Here is an 11,846-nt window from a genome sequence, read left to right as displayed (position 1 = left end):
AGAAGAAGAAAAAGGCTGAAAAAGGTTATTTTGAAAGAAAGCTGGGTGTGGGTGTGTGTATATGAATTATGAAATGAAACAACTTTGGCAGTCGTAGTAAAGTGAATTTGTTGGTCGTAGAAGTGGACCTCAAATCGTGTTAGACGTGACTCAGATAAATTAGGCAGCTTTATATTTTTCCTCAAATCGTGTTAGACGTGAATCAGATAAATTACGCAGCTTTATATTTTTCTTGTATTTTTTCGGGAGCTTATTTAGCATAATTAGAAAAAAAAAATTATTTATTATACATATTTTTTTTATTTAATATAATTTTAACCTAATTTAATAATAAAAAATTTACATGTCGAACTGTTCTACTAAAAAACTCATTTTTTTTTGCATTTTGTCAATTAGTTAGTTGAAAAAAGCTTTAATTTAGATAGAGTGTGTAATGAAAACGATGGAAAAATGTTATTTTTGACTAATTAATTTTTGCTAATTATGATTAGCGAAAAACTTTAGATTAATAAAGATTTCCCCTCAAAAAAAAAAAGAAAGAAAAACTAAGGGCCCGTTCAGTTCGTTAATTTGAGTTTTTAATTCGAGTTGAGATGTGATGTTATGTGAGAGTTTTTTACTGTAGTAAAAAAGTTACATGTGACTGTTTCTGAGAACTTTTTACTGTAACAAAACTCAAATTTTAAACTCAAATTAGCGAAATAAACGGCCTAAATTAATAAAGAAATTTACATTTCCTCACTCACACGCAGAGTGGTGGTACTGTCACCGCGTTGGTGGGGACCAGATCTTACTCAACTCTCATCGCCCTATTAAATCTTCCAAGGTAAAAGTACAAAATTGGCCTTCTCTATTCTAAAATTGAATCACGTGAGAATTTTTTTTCTTTTATTAGTTTGCAAAATTGTGTTATTTGATGTGATAATCTAACATTTAAAACATGCATTATGGAAAGCTCCTAAAAAGACATACAATTTTATTGAAACTTAATAAGAAAATATCAGAATGATTTGTGTAGTTTTAATTATTATTATGTTTTTCTAATATAACTTATCATCTTTTTAATTATATTTTACCAAAATTTTCTCTCTTTCGTTATTATATTAATGGTATAGTTGGATACGTTTTCAATATTTGTCGCATACTATTTGCGGCAAAATTTTGAATTGATGGTCTCAATTTTTTTTTCCAAATTTGTTTTTTGATCTGCGTGCCAATTTTATAAAGTACATTGAAAATGATAACGATGTTTACTAAGATTAAAAAGACGTTTGGTTCATGAATTAAAATTATGTAATTAAAATTATTTTTGATTTACGTGTATTTTTTATGAGAAAAAATACTGTAGTAAACCACAAATCATGATTCGAATCAGGGAATGAATCTCTCAACCAAACAACCTCTAAAAAAGATAAACAAATAAAAAAACTATTATCGAATAACTGAATAAGTAACAGTACTTGTCCAAAATACTAAACAGTTATAACAATTATTTGTTTACGTGATTTACGCACCATGTACATGCATGGTTTTGGAATTATATGACATGCAACGTTATTTGACGTCATTTTAATTTTTCATGTTCTTTGTCGTCTTTATGCCCAAAAAAAAAAGTTTTATTTTTCTTTTGCGTGTAGTTCATATTATGATCATCTGAAAAACAGTGGAAAAAACAATTTAACACGACCTCTTTCCCATCAATTACTTGCAATAAGTCGCCTTTCTAATTATATTTCTTTTATATTTGCGGTGTAGTTTATGCCGCTTTCTGTTAAAATGTCAACTCAATAATTCCCAGTATAAACATTTTTTTCCTTTTGGCTGGAAAGTGCAAACTATCTGCTTTTACAGTTTTTTTCTGCAGAAATATTGTGTCCCATCTTATAATATGCTTTGAGCTTGGTTAATGGTTACAGTACTACGTACTTTTACTTTGTGTTTAGTTAGTAAATGGTTTATTACGGTATTTTTTTTTATAAAAAATATACGTAAATTAAAAATAATTTTAAATTGTGATTCTGAATTCATGAATCAAACGTCTATAATTTACTTTTTTATTAGTTTTTTCTTATTTTCATTTGTCCTTTTCTTTGCTTTAAAATTTTTTCGCTCTTGTTGTGATCACACGCATAATTTTTGTTGCTTGAGTAAATATGTAATTAACAGGAAATGATTAAATTGGAGCCACTTGATGTATATTCTTTCTCTTTGTTTAAAATTGGTTCCGAACCAAGCATTTTATTAAATGAGGAAGTGATTAATTATTAAGATTTACTATGATCCATATTGTGTAATTATCGTACTATAACTATGTCCTTAGCTTTAAACACGATCCAATTCTTTTAAATCCCAATATTAATACTATTGGATAAGAAGCAAGACCAAAAAAGATGTCTAATAATTTCCATTAACTATATGGGGTAAAATTCCTAATCATAAAGGTAACTATCTTGTTTATATCTCATACTATATGGGCGCGAAAAGATTGAAAATTTCATGGACAGAAAGCTAAAGGAATATATAGTACAAAAGGAAAAAAGGCAGATTAATTGGCATTTGAGCACTCTGAACTCTTAGAGAGAGAGAGAGAGAGCTCCATTAAAGGATATATGATATTAAAAGTGAGGAGGGCCTATCGAAGCACATACAAACATATACAATATATATATATATATATATATATGTGTGTGTGTGTGTGTGTGTGTGTGTCTATCTGATTTTGAATATAAATGGTGCCAAAGACAATCGAATACTAGTCTCTATCTCTATTAATATATAAGACTAAGTATTTTAAAAGGTGTCTCCCGTTTTGAAATGGAACACATAAACCTATAAAGAGATGATTATCACTGGCATTGGCAGCCCATTCCTGCAATGTCATATATAAGCTCTAGATCATGGGGACATGGAAAGACAAAAGTATCTCATTAAAGAGCCACTTCATATCGCAGTCCCTTTTGACTCTCTACCTATAAAGAAAAATTAAAGGAGACTTCTTTTATACACTGAAGCTAGGGTGCACCCACCAAATTGCCAACAAAAGTATAAATATTAAATTTAAAAAAAAAAAAAACTGTACCATATTCCATGTACCACCATTAAACTATGGTTGAAATCGCCTCCTATGTTTTTCCAGTGTTAATCACATGGTCTGTCCCACATCTAATGTATGCCAACCTTAGGTTATATATATATATATATATATATTTATATATATATATGTATTTATGTATGTAAGTACTATACATACAAATTCTGAGTTTGTTGCCCTAATGATGGGAATCTATAATTAGACGTACTTGAGAAGCTCATGATGATTTGAAATCTCACGTACTACAATCTATATATAATTAGATCTATCAGATGGTTCTGCCCTATATAATTATAAGGTCATCAGTATTCTACTTAGTGAACAAAAGAGTGACATTCACCATTCTAGTGGTTAATTAACATGTCCCCTCAATTAATGAAGTAATAATTGTGAGTTTCGGCCAACGTATATAAATTAATAGAGCATATATATCTTTTAACAGTGATACTTAAGCTCTGCTCTTAGAGTTAACTGAAGATGTTAATTGTTACATAATTGGTCACACAACACATGACATCCCATGCAATACTACACATGATGCATACAAGAGACGTGCAACAGACTTCTACAAAACCGGCCAGTTGGTCTCCTTTTCTTTCTTTAAGATGGTACAATTTTTTTGGTAGAGATCACTAGACATCCAAATTAGGTATACATGTACACAGCACATGAAAAGCATAAACATATATATAGCCATTTTAAGCACCAAGAAATCAGACGAAAAACATACGCAAAATTATATATACACATTCATATTTATATAATATATATATATATATATATATATATTACGTATGTGAACATGAGGATAATCCAGACCCAGGTAGACTGAAAAAGATGATAAATATGTGTGTCTATATATGTTATATATATATATATATATTATATGTGTGTGTTACTTAATACTATCCAAGAGATCATTACCGAGGGACCAGTGTGTACCAAGCTATATATGGACCATGGCCCAATTAGGAGATGGAACAGATTATGGTACATATTGAGCTGTCTATATATTGAATTCCCCACATCATGATCAGCGTGATTATTAGATTCTCTTTGCGCGCATTAGGGAAATATATAAATAATGTTGTTTATAATCATTTGGGTTTCAAAAATCATGGGACCTTTGGGAAGGTGATGCAGCGGAAGCTTGATTAAAGAAAAAAATGAAATAATAAAATAAAAGGGTTATTAATTAATATGTTGATTTACACAGAACATCAGGAAAATTGTTTCAAACACTATTGATTCACATAAAATATCAAAATTTGGAAAGAGATAAAATTCGAGAAAAATTCTGAAATTTTGTTTAACTCAAATGGTTTTCATTACAAGAGGACGTCCATATAAATAGGTAAAATAGAACTAGAAAATTAACCTATTCTTCAATTAAAATAATAAAAAATACTTAATTTTCCAAAAAGGGAAAATTATAAACCGTAAACTAAATATGAAACTATTAGATGCAAGGAAAAAGGAAACGCAATCAGAATTGGATTTTGAATTTTCTATGTCAACTTATTACAAAAATAGAAATTACTAAAAATGGAAAAAAAAAAAAAAAAAAACACCCTTTTGGAGGCCTAAACGAAGGAATTTGCCCGAAAAATGTGACATGTCATGGCAAAGCGACGAGTCTTGTCTATTGTCTCGTTTCCATTCAGAAAACACATATTTTTCGTCCGAATCCGACACCATTAAAAGTCCTTATGAAAACCGAAAATTTATCCTATTTAGCTTTGGATGTTATTTAGCTTTGGATGTTCCTAACGCGCTAAAAATGTTAGTTTCTTTTGCACTGCAATAGAAGGCAATAAAAGTAGTTTCAGATTATTTATAATTAAAGAGAACCATATATATACATACTGAAGTTTGAACTAATTAGTACCCGTTTCTCAAATTAAAGTTTGATTCTGTGAGTGAGAGAGAGCGAGAGAGAGATGATGAGAGTACAATGTGGTTGCTCCACCACGGTGGGCCTTCAGGGTATCCTTTTATCTTACTTTCTCTTTGCTTGACAAAGACTAATCAGTCTAAAAGTTCCAAGTTAGAGAGCAGTGGTCCTAGAAATGAATTTAAAACTGCAGATGCTATATATATATACCTTAGAATTGTCATATATACAAACAGACACAAAATAAATAAAGTTTTTCTCAACCTAATTTTCACATGAATTGTTGGGCAAAGCGTGCTTAATGTTTTCCCCCACTATTAACATGACAAGCAGGTTGATCAATCATACGTCATTTTACCAACTGTGGTGCAGGCAAATCACATGGCTTCAGAGGTGAAATCCCATTCCCAACTTCCCAACAACAACCAAAAAAAAAAAGGAGAGAAAAAAAAAAAAAAAAAAACTCTAAGAATTGGGATAATTAATGCTTCCTTAACTAACAATTAAGATCAATACAGAGATATAATCTTCACCTGAACTGGTCAAAGCAAATTTATTACTGTTGAGCTAGATAGCCTTATAATTAGTCATGCCTTCATAGATCAGGAACTGCCTTAGACTTTAGTACCACTGGAAATTAAAGCCATAGAAGAAGGCACATGGCTGAGAGTTATGAGCGATATTAGGTCCACAAGTTTTAAATAATTGGGGCATTATAACAATTCATTAGTTCCATATAATATAGACTTTTGTCTTTTGAAAACAATGGCAAATAAATGTTTGATGGCGAAATTATTCAGTTTCCCATTTAAAACCTGCATACTATATACCACCAGTTCCATCAACAGAATTTTGGCGCAAATTGGCCAGTCTAATTAGTCTAATTAGGGCCTCGTTCATTTCACCGATTCGAGTTTAGAATTTGAGTTTTGTTACAATAAAAAGCTCTCAGAAACAGTCACATCTAACTTTTTTGATACAGTAAAAAAACTCTCACATAAAATCACATCTCAACTCGAATTAGCGAACTAAAAGGGCCCTAAGATGATCATATTCCAAACTCAACAAAAAAATTCTACCAATTATCTTAGTTTGCTTCGGTTCCTAAATAACGTCGTTGCACATCCATAACTTTAATTTGTTGAAAGCAGTATAGCACAGTACGAGTAGGGCATCCAAGTAATATTATTTCCTGCGCGCATGCATTATTGCATTATATATGTGTGTGTGTGTGTGGGTAGGGATTTGGAGTATAGGACTGGCTGGGGCTTGATGTTTCTTAAGTAATTCCATAAAACTAGCTAAACTTTAAATTGCTAATTAATTAACCAAGTCTTTGCCTAGTATGACCAAATCTCACCCCATAACATATATACACATTAATATACGGACTCAGAATTATTGTGCTATAGCTCAATCTATATAGTCCTATATTACAAGCGAATATATATATATATATATATAGTTGTATACATAAAGGATACCAAGTTAATAAATATACTCGGGGTGTCCCATATGTCCTAGCTTGCGCCACTTGTTTTGGTCACACTCACACGCAAACTATATGACCCAACCCCTACCTTTTTACCTAACTCAAAGTGAATTTAGGTCACACACAACATTATTGAAAACACCACCTCCTCTGCTGCTTATTGTTTAATTAGGGTGACTCTTTTTATATGACATGTTACTCCTTAAAACTAACTATAAAATTGATGGTGAATTTCTCTAATTTAACAGAGGTTATCATGCACTCGACGTGTAACTTTAAGAGTTTATAAAAACAAGAAAATTCTGTTTATTGTTATAAAAAAAAAAAAAAAACCATGAAATTATAACATTTTGCACTTAAGGTAGTTATTTTTTGTACAATCTTTCAGTTATTAGTTATGCCAAATGGATATTATTATCTCTATAAAATTTAAGAAATATTTTATCAAATTTTATTGTGATCATGAACCAAAACTATGTAAAAACAAAAGTTCTGAGAATAATTTGTAAAAAAGAGGGGAGGGGTATCAAAAGTGTGAGTCTCTTTATGAAAGGATTAAATGATAGGTGCAATGTATATCTTGGACAGTTGGACTCGAGCTTAACTAAGATCATAAACAGTCCTCTCCAAGCTGTAGAGAGGCCTTCTCACTTAATGGGTTCACGGGCCCAAGAATGTGTTTCCTGCTTAATTTATGGGAAATTGTAGAAAATACGCTAATATAAAAAGTTTAAGAAAGTATAGAGACAAATTTTTAGTTATAGAAATTAATAGGTCATAACTTATTAAGTTATAGTTCATAACCAGATAAGTTATGAATAAACTTGTCAAGTTATGGTTCATAGCCAGACAAATTATGGACAATAACTTGTGAAGTTATGATTCATAACCAGACTAGTTATGGACGAAAACAGTAATTTAGTCTATTTATTAACTTATGTAAACTATTAACCTATTAATTTCTTGGCCTATTTCCCTCTTTCTCCCTAATTTTATAAATGGAAGAAATGTCATAATAATATAGTAGAAATTTAATTAATGTGCATATACAAGCGAAATGAAATGCAAAAGAACCAGTACAAGCAAGTGACAATTCGATTTAATTTATGGTCTACAGCAAATCTGATGACATTCTTGGACGTTAAGAGGTGCTTTATGGATAATTTTAGAACCTAAAAAAAGAACAATAAGATTCTATTTTAAACCGTTAAATTTGTGTCGTAAAAACATTTTTACTTAACTCATTCCAACCGTCGAAGACTCGTATAACTATGAAGTAAAAACAATATTTTTCCACAAACGTTCCAAAATATCTTCTCCAACATTAAAAAAAAAAAAAAAAAAAAAAAAAAGGTTTCAAACGGACAATCTCGTATTAATTATGGAAAATCAACTTAATGCTGCTGTTATTGTTGATAAATCAGCTTACAGATTCTGCAAACATGGATTAGAGATTCCTACACGAAAGTTAATGGAATCGCGTGGTTCTGTTTTCGTTTATGGTGAGTGGCGACCTTGTTATTGCTCATGTTTTTATACTTTTTAAGTGCCAAATCTTTTTTTCTTTTCTTTCTATAGTTTCTATTGAATGCACTTACAATTAGTAAAGTGTTTGCTTTCTACGAAATACTGAAAGCTTGAAGAGTAACAAAAAAAGATAAAGTTCAGGGTCAAGAGTAGAATGTTTTTTTAACCTTTATCATTATTTTTATTATTATTTATTTTAAATTTCCATATGCTCTCTTCCTGTTTTATTTCGAGGTTGGATACACAATAGAGCCTAAAAGACAAATCCCTCCAATTTTTGACATATTGTGAAACTTGTCGATATTGTTCATTCTTTCCATATTGACCAAAAAAAAAAGCAAAGGAAAGGAAAGAAAAGAAAATATATACTTTTCCTCGTGCAATTCCCTAATTAACATTCAACACTATAAAAAAAGACAATGCACGCCTTGATCACCTCAATTCAAAGAGTTCCTCCTACAAGAAAAATAAAATTCAGACAGCAAAGTGATCATCTATATAACACATTTGGAAATACGAAAAATTTTGTAATTGAATATCCAAAACAAACTATTACTAGAACATATTTTTGAACCATTGAGAAGGAAAAGAAACAACAGTTCAACTTAAAGTTCTTTTTTTTTTTTCTTTTTTACCCTACCAGAAAATTCTCCAACAAATATTTATAAAAAGCTAGATTTTTTTTCTTTATAAAAGCTAGATCCAAAGCCAAACAAGAAGGGAAAAAAAAAGATTCGGAGACATTTATTTGTTATATTCGTTTATAATTTTGAATCATAATTTATAATTTTTTATATATTTTCTCTTAAAAAAAATACACATAAAACAAGTGATTCTGCATCATTATTGAACCAAAAACCAAACCAAAAGGCCTTGTCCAACCCACCAACCAAACTCTACTCCCAGAACCACCTGCCAACCACCAGTACTTCACCAATAACAGCCTCGTTAACTAAAAATTAAGAGAAAAAAGAACAAGAAAATAGGAAAAAAGGAAAAAAAAAAATAGTACAGAATTTCCATTAATTAAGCAAGGTGGTAATAAGAGATTAAGATCAGAACCTCCCAATCTTATCGGCCTTAACAACGGGATTAGCCTTTGCGATCGCCTCCCTCCCGGCACTCTTGTAATCAAACGTACACCCGTGCTTCTCCGGGTACCTGTGGGTCCCACAGAACGTGCTCCCGCACTTGCACACGAATCCCGTGAAACCGACCTTCCTCTTGCAGCTCCAGCACCTGTTCTTCAGCGCCGCCTTCGGACCGCCGCCGAAATCCGACGCTTCCGCGGAAGACGGCGCCGTTTGATTGCTGTTATGGATCTCCGGATTAAGTACTTCAGGCTTCGGATTCAGAGACTTTTCCATGGCGGCTTTGGCCGAAGCGGCTTGTTCGTCTCTGATCCGGACGTCTCTGAAGCACTTAGAGCAGAGGTTCATGGCCCCCGCGCTGCCGAAGAACCCGCAGTTGTTCGCGCACGGCTGCGGCTCTGTCGGCTGGTACTCGTTCTGCTCCGAGCTCATGGTATTCGATCAGAAAGTGGCTCAAAAGTTGTGTTTGTTTCTCGGGAAAATTAAATTTCTGCCGTCAAATAAGACAGACGACGATTATATATAGAAATATAACCTTGTGGAAATGAGAAAGTGTGAAGCGTGTGATTTGTGAAGTTTCTAATAAAAGAGTAAAGATCCAAACTTTTTTATCTTCAGTCTTTTAAAAATCCTTCTAAAGCACCGAATTTGAAAGAAACACAGAACCAAGCAAAAATAAATAAATAAAAAATTACGTAAAGTAGAGGAAAATTTCCACACCTGAAATTAAAGCGGACGGTGGAGAATATCTCAAACTCTCTCTCGTATTTTCTTTGGATAGACTTTGCAGCAGAACTATAAAATGAGAACCGAAATTAGGTTTAGAATGGTGTTAAGATTACAATTAGCCATTACGTGTGATAATTATTATTAGTAACAAAGGAGATAGAAGAAGACGCAAGTAATAGTTTATGAAAGAAAATGGATAAAAATGATTAATGATATATTAATCACTGATAAACGCAGTGGCAGAAATTAGTCGTCAGCTGAAGTAACCCCCGGATTTATGGTTATTTCCACGGCACCCCCTGTTTTGTTTTCCTTTTCTTTTCCCTAGGTTGGTTTACAGCTCAGGTCCATGGAACATTCGTGTTCCTCTCTGTTTGTCGCTGTCCGATCACCGACTCGGTCTCATCATCGCGTCATCTCCTCGCAATCACTCCTTATTCAAAAATCAAAATACAGGCCAACTAATTACTGTTTTTTTTTTCAAATTTAAAAATAATTTACGACTCGGACCGGCAGTTCTAATCATACTAGGGGTGTAAATCGGCCGGGTAGGGTAGGGTTGAGCCGAAAAATTGAGCCTACCCGATCAGTGCGGGTTGAGAAAATTTTAGGCCGTGACACTCTCTTAAGTCTACAAACCCGCAACATTTCGGGTGACCTCGGGTAGGGTCGGGTTACTCGGGTTGGTGAAAACCAATTTTAATCTATGACTTCATCAATTTTAATCAATTTTTAGTCAATTAATCTGTGCTTGTTACAGAAGAAATCATTATCAAACAGAACATGTCTTTCCTTCAAGAGAGGGTCTAAATGCAAGGTGAACAATTAAAACACTCATTTTGAAATCAAACACTTCCAATATAAATAAAGAATGTCCTAATTCAACAACTATGGCATACAAGCATTTTTTTATACAAACCGTGAATCCAAAACATAAATAAGTTAACAGCTTAAAAGCATAAAGTCTATAAACTTATGAAAGTAAGAATTTGAAGTGTTGGACATTGTTTTACCTACTTTGAACATGTTCGGCCGAGTAGGGTTACCTTGGGTTCATGTAACCCCACCCCGCGCCCCTACCCGCGCAGTGCAGGTTAGGCATAATTAAAACCGAAAATTAAATAAAAAATTGGAAACCCATGATTTTCGAGTAGGGTCGGCTCGGCTCGGCCGGGTTCGTCGGGTTCGGGGTGATTTCTTACCGCCCTAAATCATACGAGGACTCTTGTGTTTCCACTTCTTCCCATATATATATATATAATATAAACAAATCAATACAGTTCCCATATGTAACGTTTAGGTGATGGATTTAAAATTATGATTTAAAATTATTCTCGATTTATATGTATTTTTAAAAAAAAAATACTGTAACAAATCACAAACTATAATTCAAACTATGATACGAATCTTTAAATCAAACGCATACTTAATTTCTCCTTTCTTTTACGTACTTATAATATTATATTCAGAGAATTAGATTAGACTAGCTAGAATAATATCATATTAATCAAGATGTCGCGGTCTCACATAGCAGTGACCGTCGAGAATAATTTCTGCTCAGATGAGGAGTCCATACCCACATATATTGACAACCGTACGTCTTCCGGTGAGCTTGGAGGTCGACATAAGCGAGAGGTGCTTCCTAGAATCAGATTCTTTCGCCATTGAAAACAGCATCCTCGGCAGCTCCAAAAAGTCCAAATTGTTTTGGGCTCACACATTTTTCGAATCCTACGACAGATCGAAGGCCCCTGTCGGATACATGTCGTCCTTTCCAAAGATTCCGCTCTCGTTGGACGGCGGTCTGTATTTGGAAGAGGAGTCCGGAAAACCGCCTCTCAAATATGACGGGACAAATGAAGACATGCTTTGTAAGATTTTGGAGTTGGTTTTCGACGTCGTGGCTAGGGCTAGGGCTTCTGCTTTGAGAAGTACTCGCAAGATGGTGAATGTGGTCGTGAAGATTGAGAAGAAAGTGGTAGTAACACAATTGGAAGAGTTTGCGGATACGGTTAAAGATCG

The 11,846-nt window shown here is 32.9% G+C and overlaps 1 protein-coding gene across 1 annotated transcript; it reads right to left on the bottom strand.

The window, feature by feature from the left end:
* Positions 1 to 8,177: 8,177 nt before the first annotated feature.
* LOC21405959 (zinc finger A20 and AN1 domain-containing stress-associated protein 1) lies at positions 8,178 to 10,109 on the bottom strand. The gene is made up of 3 exons (XM_010109798.2): positions 9,816 to 10,109; positions 9,067 to 9,585; positions 8,178 to 8,460 (listed from the first exon to the last, which is right to left on the bottom strand). The coding sequence occupies exons 2-3, from the start codon at positions 9,525 to 9,527 to the stop codon at positions 8,442 to 8,444; spliced, it is 480 nt and encodes a 159-aa protein (XP_010108100.2). The 5' UTR covers positions 9,528 to 9,585; positions 9,816 to 10,109; the 3' UTR covers positions 8,178 to 8,441.
* Between the last annotated feature and the right edge of the window lie 1,737 nt (positions 10,110 to 11,846).

Source organism: Morus notabilis, unplaced genomic scaffold (genome assembly GCF_000414095.1).
Source record: "Morus notabilis unplaced genomic scaffold, ASM41409v2 Scaffold87, whole genome shotgun sequence".
Lineage (NCBI taxonomy): Eukaryota > Viridiplantae > Streptophyta > Magnoliopsida > Rosales > Moraceae > Morus > Morus notabilis.
The sequence above is the reverse complement of the archived record's forward strand: the minus strand, read 5'-3'. Positions and strand labels throughout refer to the sequence as shown.

What these genes read in the sequence shown, in the direction of transcription:
- LOC21405959 (XM_010109798.2), bottom strand. Translation starts at nt 9,527, where the DNA reads ATGAGCTCGGAGCAGAACGAGTACCAGCCGACAGAGCCGCAGCCGTGC.